Source organism: Rhinoderma darwinii, chromosome 3, assembly GCF_050947455.1.
Source record: "Rhinoderma darwinii isolate aRhiDar2 chromosome 3, aRhiDar2.hap1, whole genome shotgun sequence".
Lineage (NCBI taxonomy): Eukaryota > Metazoa > Chordata > Amphibia > Anura > Rhinodermatidae > Rhinoderma > Rhinoderma darwinii.
In genome coordinates, this window is record NC_134689.1 from 275,263,346 (window position 1) to 275,280,279 (window position 16,934).

The window sequence follows — 16,934 nt, forward strand, 5'->3', positions numbered from 1 at the left end:
CCATGACGTAAAAGACATCGAGACCTCCGCTGCACTGTGAACGAGGAGGGTAAGTATACTAATACTATAGTAACAGGTGCCCATGTAGTTTATTACATAGACCACAATTCCGACCGTTGTTTATCCCGGGCCTCTGACAGGAGTACCATCTGTACTGCCCTGATGGTGGCCCTGCACATGACAACCCACATGCATCCGGGGAGCAAATTTCTATTTTTACGTTTTCCATTCATTTAATTGAATACAGCCTGGTGCACCTTTTAGAACACATATATGAAAATATAATTTAATCTTCAATATAAATTACTTCCTAATTTACTCATTGACAGACACAGCTGGTATGGAGTTCTAAAGGGAATCTGTGATCTCCGAAACCCCCCTAAACTACAATAATCCGTAAATAGTTTAAAAGATGGTGATTCCCAATCACTAGATGTGGACGGGTCCTCCATTATATCGCTGAGCTTAGGAGTCCTCTTTATTCATCAGCATGCAGTGCATGACCCATTTGCTGGTTTACAGTGGGGGAATGCAAGTGAGCTGAAAGATACAATTGCAAATTGCAGGAATTGGCATCTTTCAACTATTTACAGATTACTGTAGTTAAGGGGGGTTTCAGATGTGACAGAGGCAATGCTCTATGGGAAAAGATATACAAATTAGCTCTCCTCCAGAAGAAGCAAAACCATTTTTCTAGTGCCACCTACTGAAACATAATTTCCCTGTAAGTCAATGTCCGACCCATAGAAGAGCATTAAAACATCACTAGGGATTTTAGTGCTGCCAGTCCCCCCCAAAAGGAAGAGATCCCCATCTGTAGAATGCTGTGTCATGTTTTTTCCACTTGTCAGTACAGAGCGGGGTATTTGCTGGGTGTGAGGCTTTTGATATAGCGCAAGAGCACTAGATAGATGGTTTTCCTTCTTTGGAGGAGAGCGAATATGTATACTTTCCTAAATCCACACACATTGCAAATACTGAACCTTTTTACTGGCATCGGGTAAACTATGAATTTTCTTTAAGACTAGGGCTACACAGCAACAGGGATGTTTTTTTATTTTTGATGGTTGCAAGGTCGTATGAAGCCTACTAAATCAATGTTACATGATTGGAAATAAATAGTTAATAAATGATTATTGAATACATACAATCATGGCTTCTTTTTCTGTGTCGTATTTCATTTCTTCCTCTTGGAGCTTCAGCTCGTACTGACTGTATAGCTTTCGTGTCATCTCTCTCATGACATTAGCGTTCGCTTCTTGAGAGGATTCTATCTGTTTTACAATGAAAGTAAGCAAGGGTAAAAAAAACATTTGAGTCATTTTCTAAATCTGCTAGATGAGGACAAGAACAATTGATCTGATAGCTGTAAAATCCCCAAATCTTTTTACATATTTTTATATATGCCTCTGAGAGGAGTAACTAAGAGTGGGAACAGAATTGGAAGGAGTCCAAGACACGTATGACTAGTTAAAGATTGAAGGGAATGTTACAGTAAGGAAAACACATTAAATGGACAACAAAATAAAAGCCTTTAGAGGAAATTAAGCAATGTAGTTTTTTTAGTTTAAGGGTAGGCCTAGATCCACATATTATTTACCGATATATTCAATAGCAATCTTTAATTTCGGTAATCTGCGCTTCTGTATAAACACAACTGTTAATTCACATCAGTTAAAAGGTCATATAAACTTTTTAAAAAGTGGTTATTAGGTATATATTTAAAGCACAACCCTATTTTGTGGCGGTATAAAATGTGGCATCCTTATGTGTACATGTTCAGGCAGACAATTGTATGGTTACTGGTTTACAAAACTTGTGCAAAATATCAGGGTGGAAGCTTATGTTACATGTAAGGTACAGTTTTCTAAAAGAAGGCTAAGGAGCCACATTGTTCGCATTGTTTTTCATGTTTTTTTTACATGCTACCTTATGTTTGCACATTTGCATCCGTTTTTATGTAACATTCTCCTAGTAGATAGTGGAAGATGCATGTAGCCTCTTAAGGGGGTTTTACACTAGGCGATGATCGCGCAGACGAGCGTTCATATAACGCTCGTTGCCGATAATTGTCCTGTGTAAAAATGGCAGCGATCAGAAGATGATCACGCAAATGATCGATCATATGCTGGTCGTATCGTTTTAAAAAAGTAAAAGATTGTTGTCGACAGCACATGTGTAATCAGGGAGACGCGCTGCCGACATGATAATAATGTATGGGGATGAGTGATCGGAGTAACGACTGCTCGTCCCCATCCATAGCTCCGTGTGACAGGAGCAAACGAGCGCCGATCAACGATGTCTCGGCGCTCGCTGCAGCGGCCATGAGTCGGCCGGTGTAAAAGGGCCTTTAGCCACTTATTATCTCATAGAATGGTAATCTTATTAATGTCACTGTTCCTAAAACTACAGCTACATTTTAACCTGTTCTATTTTTCCTGCTTTTATCTCTACCCAGTGTTAGTGGACAGATTTGACGCCATAAATGCATTTATCAGTTTTACTACAATTACAGTAGCTAAAGACAAAAACTAAATGGAAGAGATTAATCAGAACTGGTACAAATAAAAAATGGAGTATTTGCCTACTTTCCCTTTGCACCAGTTATGATAAATCTCCCCCAGTGTTTCTGCCAATGCATGTTAGTGTAACAGGTATTGTTTAATACAAAAGTCTTTCTTTTGTATTAAAATGATGCCCCCTTTCCTTCCTAAATTGGATTTTTATAAGATCTACATGTACCCTGAGTGCCATGACCGCTTCTTTGAAACATAGACACAACCCTTGAATATTCTAGTATTCTTGTCGTTATACTAATGGGGTTTAGTGTCCTAAACACACCCTTCTCAAAGCTGTCTGGTAGAGCATTTTGTCTAAAAAGAAGTTATAATATCTGTACGTTACCGGTAAAGAGTCCTAAAAAGGGTCCAGCAGCATTCTGCACCCGCTAAGTACACCTTGCTTCACTTCGCAGGCGCCGGATGATTCTGGACTTATCTCAGGACTCTTCTCTGGTAATTTACAGACAGCGTGTGCTGTATCATAGCTTCTTTTTAGACATAAAGCTAAAACTGATAGTTTGGAGAAGAACATGTTTGTCGCTAAACCCCAGCAGTGATACAACATACTGGTAGTTTAGTGCCCTAAAATCTAGTGACAGTTTCCATATCAGGCCAGTCTTATCACATTGCCCATAATTCCTGCCTTACAATAGTATCCATAGTGCCAGCCACATAGTAGCCCCTACAGTGCAAGACTTATTGTAGTGCCCATAGTGCTGTCCTCATAGCAAAGCACAACACACCCTACAACACTCTTCGGGTGTGTTCACATCAGCGTTCGGTTCTGTTGATGGGTTCCATCAGGGGAACCCATCAACAGAAAGGCAAACGGAAACCATATCTTTCCGTTAGCATTAGGGTATGTTGACACGCAAACGCAAAATACGTCCGAAATTACGGAGCTGTTTTCAGGCGAAAACGGCTCCTGAATTTGAGACATTTTTGCAAGTGCACGCGTTTTTTGCGGCGTCTTTTACGGAAGTTATTGGAGCTGTTTTTCAATGGAGTCAATGAAAAATGGCTCCAATTACGTCCCAAGAAGTGACATGCACTTCTTTGAGGCAGGTGTCTTTTTACATGCCATCTTTTGACAGCGACGCGTAAAATTACACCTCGTCTGAACAGAACATCGTAAAACCCATTGAAATCAATGGGCAGATGTTTGCAGACGAATTGGAGCCGTTTTTTCAGGCGTAATTCGAGACGTAAAACGCCTGAATTACGTCTGAAAATAGGATGTGTGAACATACCCTTACTATTGATTTCAATGGTAATGCTTCCGTTGCTAATGGCTTCTGTTTGTCTCCGTTCCGTAAGGTTTCAGTTTTTTTTTGGCCGAAACAATAGAGTAGTCGACTGTGACAGCTGTACAGTCGACTTGTACATCTAACTAACTGGAAAATGCAGCAGGAGTTACATACCGTTTTTATATTTAGCACTCCTAAAGCCTGAATCAAATGTAGCAGCTTTGCATAGTATGACCGTGGTTAGGGAATGTATTTACCTTAACTTTTAACAACTGGTTTTCAGAATGGGCCGCTTCCAACAGATGCTGTTTTTCTTTCAATTTATCTAAGGACTCATTATAGGAATGTTTCAGATTCTTCACCTCATCTTTAATGTTGCAGTTTTCCAGAGTCATATCCACTAGTGTTTTCTGAAACAAAGATGAAAATGAGCAATAATGCTATTGAAAGTGTCATTTAAAGGAGTAAAAACCCATTAAGCCCATGCACTGGTCCCCACATCTTTAATCATGTGACTCACCCAATGACGATTTTTGTGACACATTAGTTGTTAAAATACTAATCTAAGCAACAAGGCAAGCCTTGAATAAATCTATTAAATATCAAATGATCTGTAGTTCATACATATTGTCTAATACATAAAGATACATGTCTCCTATAAAACGTAGATACTTGAAACTCATCCAATCAGTCACGGTGACACAAAATGAGCCCTGTGATCATCCTGCTTGTAAATTTCATTGAGCCTTTACATAAACATTTGTTTCAATTGTGTTAGGTAACAATATGGACATATTTATTTGTAGAACCCTTACATAGGTAAATAGGTAGTGGGCTGAAAAAGACTTCTCCATCAAGTTCAATCTTTTATATTTACAAACCCTGACGGATGCAGAGGAAAAACTACACAGCTTAGACCAATATGTCAAAGAGATGAAAAGATTCCTTTCTGACTTCTCTCAAGGAAGATGTCCAACCCTTTCTTAACCCCTTATCTATGTCTTGGCTGGACTTTGTGGTTGTGACGTAATGGGGAGTATGGAGCGGGCTCACAGGCTCCATACTTGGCAGGTGTTGGCTTTATGTGACAGCCGACACTTCCCAGCATCGACCAGGATCGGAGATAACTCTGATCCCAGCCGTTTAACATACTAAGTTGTCGCAGTCAATAGTGACTGTGGCATCTAAGACACTCAGTAATTGTGATGGCAGCCTGGGGGCTTATGAAGGCCCCCAGGCCTTCCATCTTTATGCCCCTATTGAGCCCGGCCAGAACACAAAGGATGTCTTCTTTTCGGAAGATGGCTCTCAGTGTACAATACATTTGTATACAATTATCGGGTATATGGTAATCAAATTAACAGGATATAAAGAAATTCAGGACTATTGTATGGTATCCCCTATAAATATAGGAGTTGGCTCACTTTTCTATGTGTATTGGATGGTTTTAAATATATAGACACATGGGAGAGATATGACATCATTTACCAAACTAATTCATGATGCCTTTTGCCAATCTGTTTTAAGTAATAACTTTAAATACCTGTATTTCTATTGATGATGCATTTAGGGAACTATTGATTTCCCCAAGACTGTCTAAAGCAGAAGCTTGTGCCTGGGTGTGGTTCTCCAAAAGTTCTTGCTGTGCTGATGAAACCTAAATTTAAAAAAAAAAAAAACTTTGAATAGGGTTTTTGGCCAGACATCTGTAAATGTAAAGATTTATGATAGTCCTCTAAACAACCTAAAAGCCTGTTTACATGTAACAATGTATTTGTTTTTATTTACTTGTGTCTAACGGACAATTATTGCCTAGTCTAAGGCCTCATGCACACGACCGTAGTGGGCCGCCCGCAAATCACGGACCAGGCCCGCATTCATTTCAATGAGCCCGGACTGCAAAATGCAGCCCATATAGAGCATGTCCTTTATTTTTGTGGACGAGGCTCCTGGCCAATGCATGGACCGTGGAAACCATGGTCGTGTGCATGAGCCCATAGAAATTAATGGGACCGCAATTCACCCGCAGATTTGCGGGTGAATTGCTGCCGCAAAATCACGTTCATGTGCATGAGGCCTAAAAGCACACATACACATACATTAATATCATCGCTAGTACATATGACGCTATGATTAAACTTGCATTCTAAAATGGTGGCATATGAACGATGATTGTACTAATGGAAATATACATCAGATACTCATAACAATTTTTAAAACCACTAGTCATTTGTCATGGTTTAAAAAAATTGCTATATGTAAAAGATGCTTACAGCAATTTTTAATAAAGAATAATGATCAGAATACCTACCAAAATTTATTTTAAATCTAGAATAAAAATGGAGGAGTATTATGTTTTATATTTAGAAGACGTAGCTTATCAATGCCAGTGCAAAGTCATTAAAGTAGTAGACTCATTACATTGCTTAGTTCAGAATGCTGGTTAGATAGAATTTTAGGCATGGAGTGACCGTAAAAACCATAATCTCAAGAAGGGTATCAGCATTTACCTTCATTTCTTGAGTTAGACGTTTAATTTTCTCTTTCATGTCATCATATTCTCCAAACATTCTCTCTCTTATCTTTTCCAAGGTCACTCTTACCTGCAGTGCAATAAGAATTGTACATTTAATAGGTTAATAAAAGGAAATCGGTTTGTACTTAAGGAGTTGTCCAGTTTAGAAAACCCATTTCCATATTTCAGTAAATAGAGGTTGGGTCCCCTGTTCAGAATCCTCATCACTTGTTCAGAGTGGAGAGTGGTCAGATAGAGCGTCTCTCACTCTGGAGGACCTGTCCTTTCCCGCATTACAGAGACAACCCATTCATTTGAATGGGCACTGTGTAATGCTTAATTTCCCCTGTGGTAGTGTTGCAGGGAATTTGAACAATTGCTGCCAAATTTTCCCACAGATTATAGTTGATTGCTGGGGGTCCCAGCATTGGGAGACTTTATAATCTTCTTATTTTCAAGTGATTTTTTTTAACAAGTAAGAATTCTCCAAAGCAAACAGCCCCTTTTAAAGAAGTCAAAGGTAACACGGCTAATCCGAAGAATTAAGACTATTAACACTTAGTTCTTGATCACTTACCGATCCTATAAGTAACATTGAGTTTTGTTCCCCTAACGTATGTAAATTACAAGATCTCAACATCTTTTTTTTCAAGTAGAATTTTCCTTTAATACGTTTTTTTTAATTTAAGACAATTGTTGTTGTATCAGTCCCAAGAGAAAAAGCCTTTGTTGATCTTAAAGGAAAACTAAACTTAAAAAATACACAAAAAAAAAATTACAATTCTTCCCTTAATCTCTTTCTCTCCTTTCATCCTAATTTGTCTCATATTGAAATTAAAACTGAGAAATATATAAAGAAATCTCTCTGTGTCCCAGTAGACCAGCCATATTCCACATCTTCCTCACAATCCTGTTACTGGAGCTAAGACAACTGGCTGCAGAAGGAGCCTTCCTCCACTGCTCTGTCTGACTGCAATAGGTCAGAAGGATTATTGAGCCCCATCCCCTTTGCAAAGCCCCACCCCTTAGCTGAAAATGGAAGAGATCAGTAGGACGGTAACACCTGTGTTATCTGGAGAATTTCTACAAGTCTCCTTGTTTCAGGGGTATGCAGAAAATCCTAAAGCCAAACCTTGGGGGCATGTATACCTTCTGTTTACTTTCATCATTCATTTCTAGAATTAGTTTTAGGTCTAAAAATTACTCATATGGATAACTATACTATACTTACATCTTTAATGTAATTCATTTCTTCTTTCAGTTGATGAGAGGACCATTCATAGACCACAACCTCATTTTGGTGGTTGTTTTCAGTCCTTTGTACAACACCATAAACCACTCCATGTGAGGCTGGTCCTGATGGTGGATTACCTTTGGGTACAGAATAGAGGTGCTGTAAATGCAATCATAAGAAGAAAATATTAGAATAACCCGTTAAATATCTGCAATGTTTGTGTGTAAAATAAAGTGTGTGTGTATATAGTCACATAGTAACTGTGCCTTATAGCTTTCTTAAACTGATGACTTTCGTATAAATGACAAGTTGTACAGAGCAGTCGTACTTCTCGTCATACATTAGCCAGGAAAGCCCTGGCAGAGGAGCAGTAAAGAACTATTTAAATATAGGTATTTATAGTAATATATGCATATTAATTACTAAAGGATTCCATTTATTATAAAACCTGTTCTTTCTATACAACCTTCTGCTTTGCACATTTACAGTTTGAAATTAAGAAATGAAGTAAACACATTAAACACATGAGTAAACATCCAAAGTGCAGGAAGAAAAAGTAGGTGAACACTTGAACTTAAAGGGGTTTTCCACTTTCTGAAAACTGATGACCTATCCACCTTATAGGTCATCAGTATATGATCGGTGCATGTCCGAAGCTCCAACTACTGCATAGCGGCTGTTCGGCAGAACTGAAGCTCGGCTCCTATTTACTTGAATAGGAGTCAAGCTGCAGCTCGGCAGCTATTCCTTGACCGGAGCCATCTGCTTCGGGCAATATTGTCTGGTGCCCGGAAACAGCTGGAGTGGCAGATCGGTGCAGGTGTCGGACACGCACCGGTGCGGGTGTCGGACATGCACCGATCATATACTAATGACCTGTCTGGTAATAGCTTATCAGATGTCAGAACGTGGAAAAGCCTTGGAGTGATCTTAAAAGGATGCCCACTCCTAGGGAAAGTAGCAACAGTCTAGTCCTTTATTTGCAGAAAATTAGTCTAAACGTGGATTGATGTACACCCAGGTATTTAGCAATGCTTTTGTAGCTTTTTCGAGCTATAGCGTCTCTATAAGGCCTTGTTCACACAGAGTTTTTTTGCAGGAGGAAAATTCTGCCTCAAAATTCAGTTTGGGATTTTGAGGAAGATTTTGTCCTTCCTGCATGTCGTTTGCCACGATTTTCGCCACGTTTTTCGCTCGCGCCCATTGAGTGCTACGGGCAAAAAACTCAGCGAAATACGCTTTCTCTGCCTCCCATTGATGTTAGTGGGAGGTCAGAGGCGTAAACGCACGAAGATAGGGCATGTCCCTTCCTTCAACGGGAGAGAACCGCCCCGCCTCCCATTGAAATCAATGGGAGGCATTTTCGGCCGGTTTTTGAGACGAGTGTGCACAGGGCCTAACACATCTTCTGAAAGTTGTTTTCCTTGAGGCATATTTTACCCTAAACAATGTTTCTTGAGAAGAACAGATTTTGCTGTAAACAAACTTTGTGTGCATTTATTTAGAGGGCAAAACACCTGTGAAACCCACACTTTTAATCTCCTCTCCTTAATTGAAACACATTTTGCCAATTAGCTGTTAGAGAATCATTATCACAGAGGTTCACTTACTTTTCCTCCCTGTACTGTGGATGTTTACTCAATGTGCTCAATAAAAAACATGAACAGTGCAACTATTTGTGTGTTATTCGTTAAATTGTGTTTGTCTATAGTTGTGACTTAACAACAATTAGACCATGTTTTAATAGTAATTAATGCAGAAATCCAGGTCATTTCTAAGGATTTACTTAATTTTTCTTGCAACTGTATTTAAGTGACATGGTTCAGTTCACAATTTTACCACCTGCTTCTGTGAGTGATGAGCGTATGTTCTTCAATAACACTATGAATAACTATGGATAGGAAGAGGATTCTTTTTGTTTCTTTCTTACTACCCTCGTCTCTCCCCTATCAGACCACATTTTTTTCTCACATTCTCCTCCCTCTTCTCTTCAATTGCCCCCCCCCCCCCCTCCCCGCAATCCACAGAAAAGCACAACTCTATAAAAACCTTAAATCTCTCTATATTCGTACACTTTCATAATACCCTAATGGGGTTTTTACATCTATCTTCCATTGACATATTTTTTTGGGGTTCCACAGAAACCTGTGCAATTGTACCTATATACTGTACATTGGTTTTGCTGTACCTTTTTGACTGTACTTTTCAGTCTTGGTGTGAGCTATATGAACCAGACTTGAAAGACTGATGTATTGGCCATTGCTTAGGTTCACAGAATGCTAAAAGAAAACTACCAAATTTAGCTTTGCTACATCTCTTTGCTTGGAATTTGGGAACTGTTGATATAAGACTGCACCATATATAAAATTTAACTTTCTTATAATTTGTTTATATATTTTTTCTTATATTAATGTGAGGTTGTTGAAATATATTTCTCCAAATCAAGTTCAGGGAACTCTGACGATCCTCTCCCTATTTTACCTGTAAAGGCCTAAACATTTGCCTTTTTATTCCTTTTTTTGTATAGGTCTTCGACTAAAGTCTGTCTAGGGGAGAGTCCAGAAATGTGCTTTTAGTAGGGTAGGGACCATTTAGGGCCGCACGGACCATGAGGCGAGATGAGCATCTCGCCTTATGGTCCATGCACCCTGCTGCCTCTCTGAGGGGGTGGCGGTGCGACTGAAACCAGCCGCAGCCACCCCCTCCTGCACTATAATTGTACCTGCGTCTATAGGACGCAGATACAATTACATGCATAAGCGCTGAATGGCACAGAACTTTCCCCCCTATTCAGCACCTTTCAATAACGCATGTGGCGTTGATTGACAGGGCAAGGCAGCCTGCCAATCTTCGACTTTCAATGATGCAACATTGAAAGGCGCTGATTAGCCGGGCACAATGACTTGTCTTGCCACTCAACGCCTTTTAATGATGCAAGCGGCACGATGTCATTAATCTACAGAGGATGGTGGCTATACGTGGAACACTATCTACAGGGGGCTATATGTGGAGCACTATCTACAGGGGGTGGGGGCTATATGTGGAGCACTAACTACAGGGGGCTATATGTGGGGGCTATATGTGGAGCACTATCTACAGGGGTGGGGTTATACGGGCAGCACTATCTACTGGGCGTGGGGGGCTATATGTGGAGCACTATTTATGGGGGTTACGGTCTACAGGGGGCACTATCTACAGGGGGTCACTGTGTGTGTGTGTGTGTGTGTGTGTGTGTGTGTGTGTGTGTGTGTGTGTGTGTGACACAGTGTATGGTTCTATTAGAATTAGAGTTGCAGTGTACGGCGCTTTTATATTTAGGTGCATTGTTTGTGGCACCATAAGAATTTTATCTTCGTTTATAGGTGCAGAAATGTTTGAATAGTGAGAAGCTGAAGACATCTGAGCGGAAAACTGCAGAAATGGGACATGGCCGGGAGAAGTCATCATAGTGAGTCACTTAATGTAAATGTTTATTCTGTCTCTAGTCAGTACTATAGTCACTGTATGCTCTGCAGCGAGATAATGGGTGGTATGATTTATTTATTTTTTGTGTGAAGCTGCTAGTGATGTAGAACAGCCAGGGGGATGTCAATCAAGATCTGGGGGGCACCATTTCAATTTTCGCCTCGGGCAGCAGAAAAGCTAGGAACGGACCTGGGACCATGAACGAAGTCTTAAAGTGAAAGGAGAAGTCCAACCAAAGAAGAGGCAACATGTTAACATTTGCATTTTTTATTAAAATTCCAAGCCTCATTAATTTAGCAAAAAATATCCACATATTTTCACCTTGTTTATTCTGTAGTTTGAATACACAAAGACAACCAAGACACAGGCAGCAGAAGGGCCCCGTGCAAGAACATTTTATAGGCCCCTTCTCTCCAAAATTCTCTCTTCTGTCTCTCACAATTTAACAAGTAAACATGTCATGAAATTCATTCGCTCAGTCCCTTATGTGCAATCTAATAGACTGTAGGGAGCTGCTTTTATGGTGACAGTGGGCACCCATAACTACTGGGCCCCTATCCAACTGCACAGTTTGCACATATAGTATGTCTGCCCCTGTAGGTAGAAAGAACAGATAATCCTGACCAAGCAAATGTAAATAACAAAACGGTCACACACCAGTCCACACACCAACACATCAACCCACTAAGTAAATCATTCACATATAACCTTTCACTTTAATCTACTCTCTATTTTCTCTTGACAGCTGCCGTCCTAGTCTTATACTTTTGATACCTTCTGCTGTAGTTTGAAATGCTACATAAAACCTCAACTGCTCTGTCACCAGATTATAAGTGCCGTATCTCCTACATAATCTGGTCGGCGCTGTAATGTAGATAACAGTGGTTTTTATTTTGAAAAACTATAATTTTTGAGCAAGTTATGAGCAATTTTAGATTTATGCTAATTAGTTTCTTAATAGACAACTGGGCGTGAAACTAATTAGCATAAATCTAAAATTGCTCATAACTTGCTCAAAAATGATAGTTTTTCAAAATAAAAACCACTGTTATCTAGATTACAGCGCTGATCAGATTATGTAGGAGATAGGGCACTTATAATCTGGTGACAGAGCCTCTTTAAGTCAATTGAACTTAGTTAACTTCACAATGTCATCCTGTCCGAGTGCAACAGTCTTCTCTTGTAACTGTATGTATGTCCCCTTTAACATAAATTTAGAAAATGTGACAGTGAAGAGACATGGTAGGAGATATTTAATGTATGTTTAAAAAGTGTTACGCAAATTAAGCTAATTTATTGTATAACAAATACATTTTGTCATTAATATATTATCCTTTCAATGTCTCCCATTTTTCAAGATCTCTGTCAGTGCATGGAAACCTTCTTACTTTCACCCAGAGGCTACAAACTCATCCTTATCATGTCCAACTGACAATTGTTACATACTGTAGCTCTTATACTAAATGTACGCATCTTTTTTTTTTTTTTTGGGTATAAGAATATTAGAGGTTACCAACGAGTTCTGTGACCATATAAAGCAGAAGGGCATAGGCAGAGTACAAGGTGACTGCTCATATTTTTAATTATTTTTATTAGGGGTATATCATTTCTTATAATATACAGCTCAGTTGCTGCAGAAGAGTTATGTTCTGACTATATAGTGTCTCATTTTTGTACAATCGTCAGGTTCTAACATCAGAATGTGAAGTTTCTAAAAATATTACTTGACAATGGAAAATTTCCATTAAACATGTATTATAAGATCTACATTATATTAAAGCTTTACAAATGTGAACATTATTCTTGTGTCACGCTATCAGTGATTGAAGTTACAGGCCTCCCTCCTGTGAGAAGGGCTTCTATGTATAATTTCCCATGACAACTCTTCTAGCGCTTGTGTGCGGCCCTTTCAATGTTAGCATAGTGATATTCAGCCTCATAGCAGACTTTATATCTTTTATATCTTTTTCAGCACAGGTATGATAGTATAAGTAGATCTCTGTTTAAATGTTTGCTATAAGGACTAGTCTCAGTCTGATAGTATTCCAGAGGTGCCAGGGCACTGGGGCATTAAGTGTTGTCATTTGGACACTTCAACCACTGATACAGACGTTATGTACATTGGGGGAGATTTAATAATACTGTCTTAACCCTTTTAGGGCAGCTCTTAAATTGGGCCTTAAAGAGAGCCTGTCACCTGCCTAAAAAACTGCAGTTGACATCTCTGTTAGATTGCAGGCGCCTCACAGATTCTGATGCTTTTTATTTTTTTCTTCTAGCCCCCCACCGTTGCTGTTATATCAGTGCCGTTCGTTTTGGTGCCTGATATGCAAATGAGGCCTTTGACTGTTGAGTGGGCAGGTAACACTTGTCACTTGATAAGGGGTAACTGCCCACTTGACAGTCAAAGGGCTCATTTGCATATCGGACACCAGAACTAACGGCCCCGAACTCTCAGGAACGGTGGGGGGGCTAGAAGAAAAAAATAAAAAGCATCAGAAACTGAGGTGCCTGCAATCTGAGACGTCAACTGTACTTTTTTGGGCAAATGACAGGTCCTGTTTAATGACGCAGCAATTTTTTTAAGTTTCATTATTCCCCAATTTCCGAAAGCCATTACTTTGTTTTTGTCGAAGTAACGTATGAGAGGTTATTTTTTACGGTACCAGTTGTATTTTAAACTTCACCATTTTGGGTACATATAATGTATTGTATAACTTTTATACATTTTTTGGGGGCAGTAGAAAAAAAAAGTAACTTCGCCATTGTCCTTAGTTTTTTGCTTTTACGACGTTCACCATGCGGTATAGTTAACATGATCACTTATAACTTTATTCTGTGGTTTGTTACCATTACATCAATACTGATAACGTTGGCACATCTTGCTAGACATTAGACATTTTTCTCTTCATAACCCCACCTCACAGCTTGCGTACTTTACATCAATTTTCTTTGCGAAAGAAATGTACACAGTACAGCAGGGTGCATGCACTTTATGGCAGCTAAAATGAGTGGGAGTCAATTGACAAGAAATCTTATGGATGTTTACACTCTCCAGGAAGTGATGGAGTATAGCCCCCTCCCCTAGAGACCAGGGGAGCTCCATACAGAGCCGTATCTGTGCGTAAATAATGTATAGCGTTGCTATCCTCCCTTATCTAGGCTTCCAGTAGTACAATGGAGCTGTCATTATCTTGCCCACCCTCTAATGATAATGAGATAATTCTCCTCATCCGGTGCCTGTATACACAGCAAAGCTGACAAGTAAACTCCAGAGAACAGGAAATATCAGCTTATTGTGACTGCTCTAGTGGCCAGTGTGAAAACTGCAATATTTCAAGATTTTTGATGAGTCACATAAAAAAACAAAACACCACTAACAATTAAAAAAAATGTGTATAGAAAAAAACATGATAACATAGTGTAATTTTCTGTCCACACATTGCAACACATGTAAAGTTCATGTTTAAAGGGAATGTTACAGCAGAATAGATGTGAATATGACTCACAAGAGTTTGCGGCTCTGATGCTTTTCTCTCAGAAATGAATCCATTTCGTTTTCTTCTCCTGTCAGATGTAGGTTTGAAGTCCACCTTAACAGAGAAAAAGAAAGTTATTTAATAATGACACAGCAAATGTAAATAGGAAAAGTTTCCCCTAAAGAATAGATTTGCTCAATAAATATCAGCTTAGGCACTGACGGCAGATGTCACATCTAGACTGTAAATGTAGCTGAAGGCTTGCAATTAATGGAGAACTATTAAAAAAGGAGTTTGTGGTTGATGTTGGGTCACTGTAATAAAATAAAAGTGCTCTCATGAACCTCTGTTTTGATGAACCTATTGTAAGGGTTAGACTTATGAAGCGTAGTCGACTCCGCTATTGATTCCGTCGGAAAACCGGAAACCTGCCGGAATGGTGACGAACGGAAACCATTAGTGATGTTTCCGTCACCATTGATATCAATGGGGACTGAAACGGAAGCTGTGGTTTCACTTTCACTTTCCGTTGCGGGGTCCACCCGACGGAAACCTCCGTCGGAACCCCGGAATGGAAAGCGAACGGTGATGTGAACAGGCCCTTAGATATGAATATAATAATAGCTATTATAGTGGCCTATTAGTACCTGGAAAAAATTTATCAGTACTAGTGCAAAGGTGGTAAACGCATAGCAGCCAATGGGATTCCAGCTCTCAAAAAGGGGCCTGAAAAATGAGAGCAGCAGCAGCAGCACCCTGATTTGCTGCTATGGCCATATACTAGACTATACTATACTCAAAATCTGCAACAAAAATCTGCACAATGTAACGTGTGAACTAGGCCTAACATTTATTAATGACATGTTTTAGGACAACTCTATAATAATTATTTGATCACAGCATTTCTGATGAATAAGCATTAAAAAATGGAACTACACGGGTGAATATACACAGATGGTTTGTAATGGAAGCATGCAACATAGAAAACGGAAAACTTGAACATGTATACATAAAATTAGGTGTTCTGAAATGTACATCACACTGCACAATGTAGCTGGATCCCTGACAATAATAACTACATACATGTACCCTGTTATTTTCAGAGGACATGCAATGTTTACAATGTAACGGAGGTGCATTTGATCATATAAAGTCATAGAAATGTATTATTAGCACTGACTAAAAATACAGCGAGAAATCGCTCCAAGTTTATATTAAAATAAAGCTGAACAGAGGACAAAGAGTCATATTAATATGAAGGATAGGCTTGATGGCATGTGGTATGTACAACACATTGATGTGAAAAGTCAGGGAGTGCCATGTTTTCGTCTTTAACATTTACTAAATACTTTATTGTGTAAAAAGATAATGCAATGGATTTATATTGTGCAGAATTATTGTAGGTCCGGAAAACACTGTCCATAAGTGTCCACAATTCCCCTTTATCTAAATCTATTGTGTCAGAGGTTAAATACAAGCATTTCCATTGCACATAGAACAAGGCTATGCATTATTTATTATAGAATACTTTTTTTTAACTTTTGTATGTAAATGTATTTCTTTAATCTGAAATAATCTGAAAAATGAAATGTCATAGATACTTTCCCTAATAAGTATGCGTGTGATTATATTGCTAATTCTCTAACAATCAACATCTACTACCTTACATTGTATTATCAACTCTGAACATATCAAGTATCATAGTATTCTGCATTTCCTGCAAACTGATAGTACAGAACACCTGCTGGTCATGGGATAGTGACACTGATCAGATTCTTACCCTGTTGTGCCTACATTATGTCTCTATTATCCTCAATTCCTAAAATAAAATTTGCAAAATTCCTAAACAAAGCTTAAACCTATAATCACTCATTCCCTCATTCATTCCAGTATATCGTGCAAGCGATTCAACGATCAAGTCCCCTAGGGCGACCATGTACAAAGTTTAAAAAAACCTTTTCCCATTTTCCTCCTAAACCAATGTTTTACACAAAAACAATTAAACATAATTGAAATCGAGTGTAAAAGTCAAAACTATTACGGAGAACGCCGTAAAAAAAATAAACCCCGTAAAACTCCTGTTTTTTGGTCGCCTCACCTCCCACAAAAAAAATGGGATAAAAAAGTGATAAAAAAAGAGTCACATATGCCAAAATTGTACCAAAAAATATGTCTCTAAGAATTAGGCAAAACATTTTTTTTTTAACAATAAGTTTTTCCCTTGCAAAAGTAGTAAAAAAAAAAAAATACATTTACATTTAGTATCGCCATAATCGGATTGACCCACAGAAAAAGGTTAACATGTCGTTTTTATTGCACAGTGAACGTTGTAAAAACAAAACCCAAATAACAATGCTGTTTTTTCCCATTTCACCCCACAAATAATTTTTCCCCAGTTTCCCAGTACATTATATGGTACAATAAATGGTACCA

The 16,934-nt window shown here is 38.8% G+C and overlaps 1 protein-coding gene across 7 annotated transcripts in view; it reads right to left on the reverse strand.

The window, feature by feature from the left end:
• Positions 1–16,934, reverse strand: part of MYZAP (myocardial zonula adherens protein) — a 113,948-nt gene that overhangs the window by 27,027 nt on the left and 69,987 nt on the right. For all 7 annotated transcript variants that reach the window (XM_075857949.1, XM_075857944.1, XM_075857948.1 and 4 more), the window contains 6 exons: positions 14,532–14,615; positions 7,555–7,716; positions 6,319–6,411; positions 5,352–5,465; positions 4,066–4,218; positions 1,149–1,274 (listed from right to left, as the gene is read on the reverse strand). In XM_075857949.1, the coding sequence (XP_075714064.1) occupies positions 1,149–1,274; positions 4,066–4,218; positions 5,352–5,465; positions 6,319–6,411; positions 7,555–7,716; positions 14,532–14,615 (732 nt within the window). The remainder of the gene's footprint in view (positions 1–1,148; positions 1,275–4,065; positions 4,219–5,351; positions 5,466–6,318; positions 6,412–7,554; positions 7,717–14,531; positions 14,616–16,934) is intronic.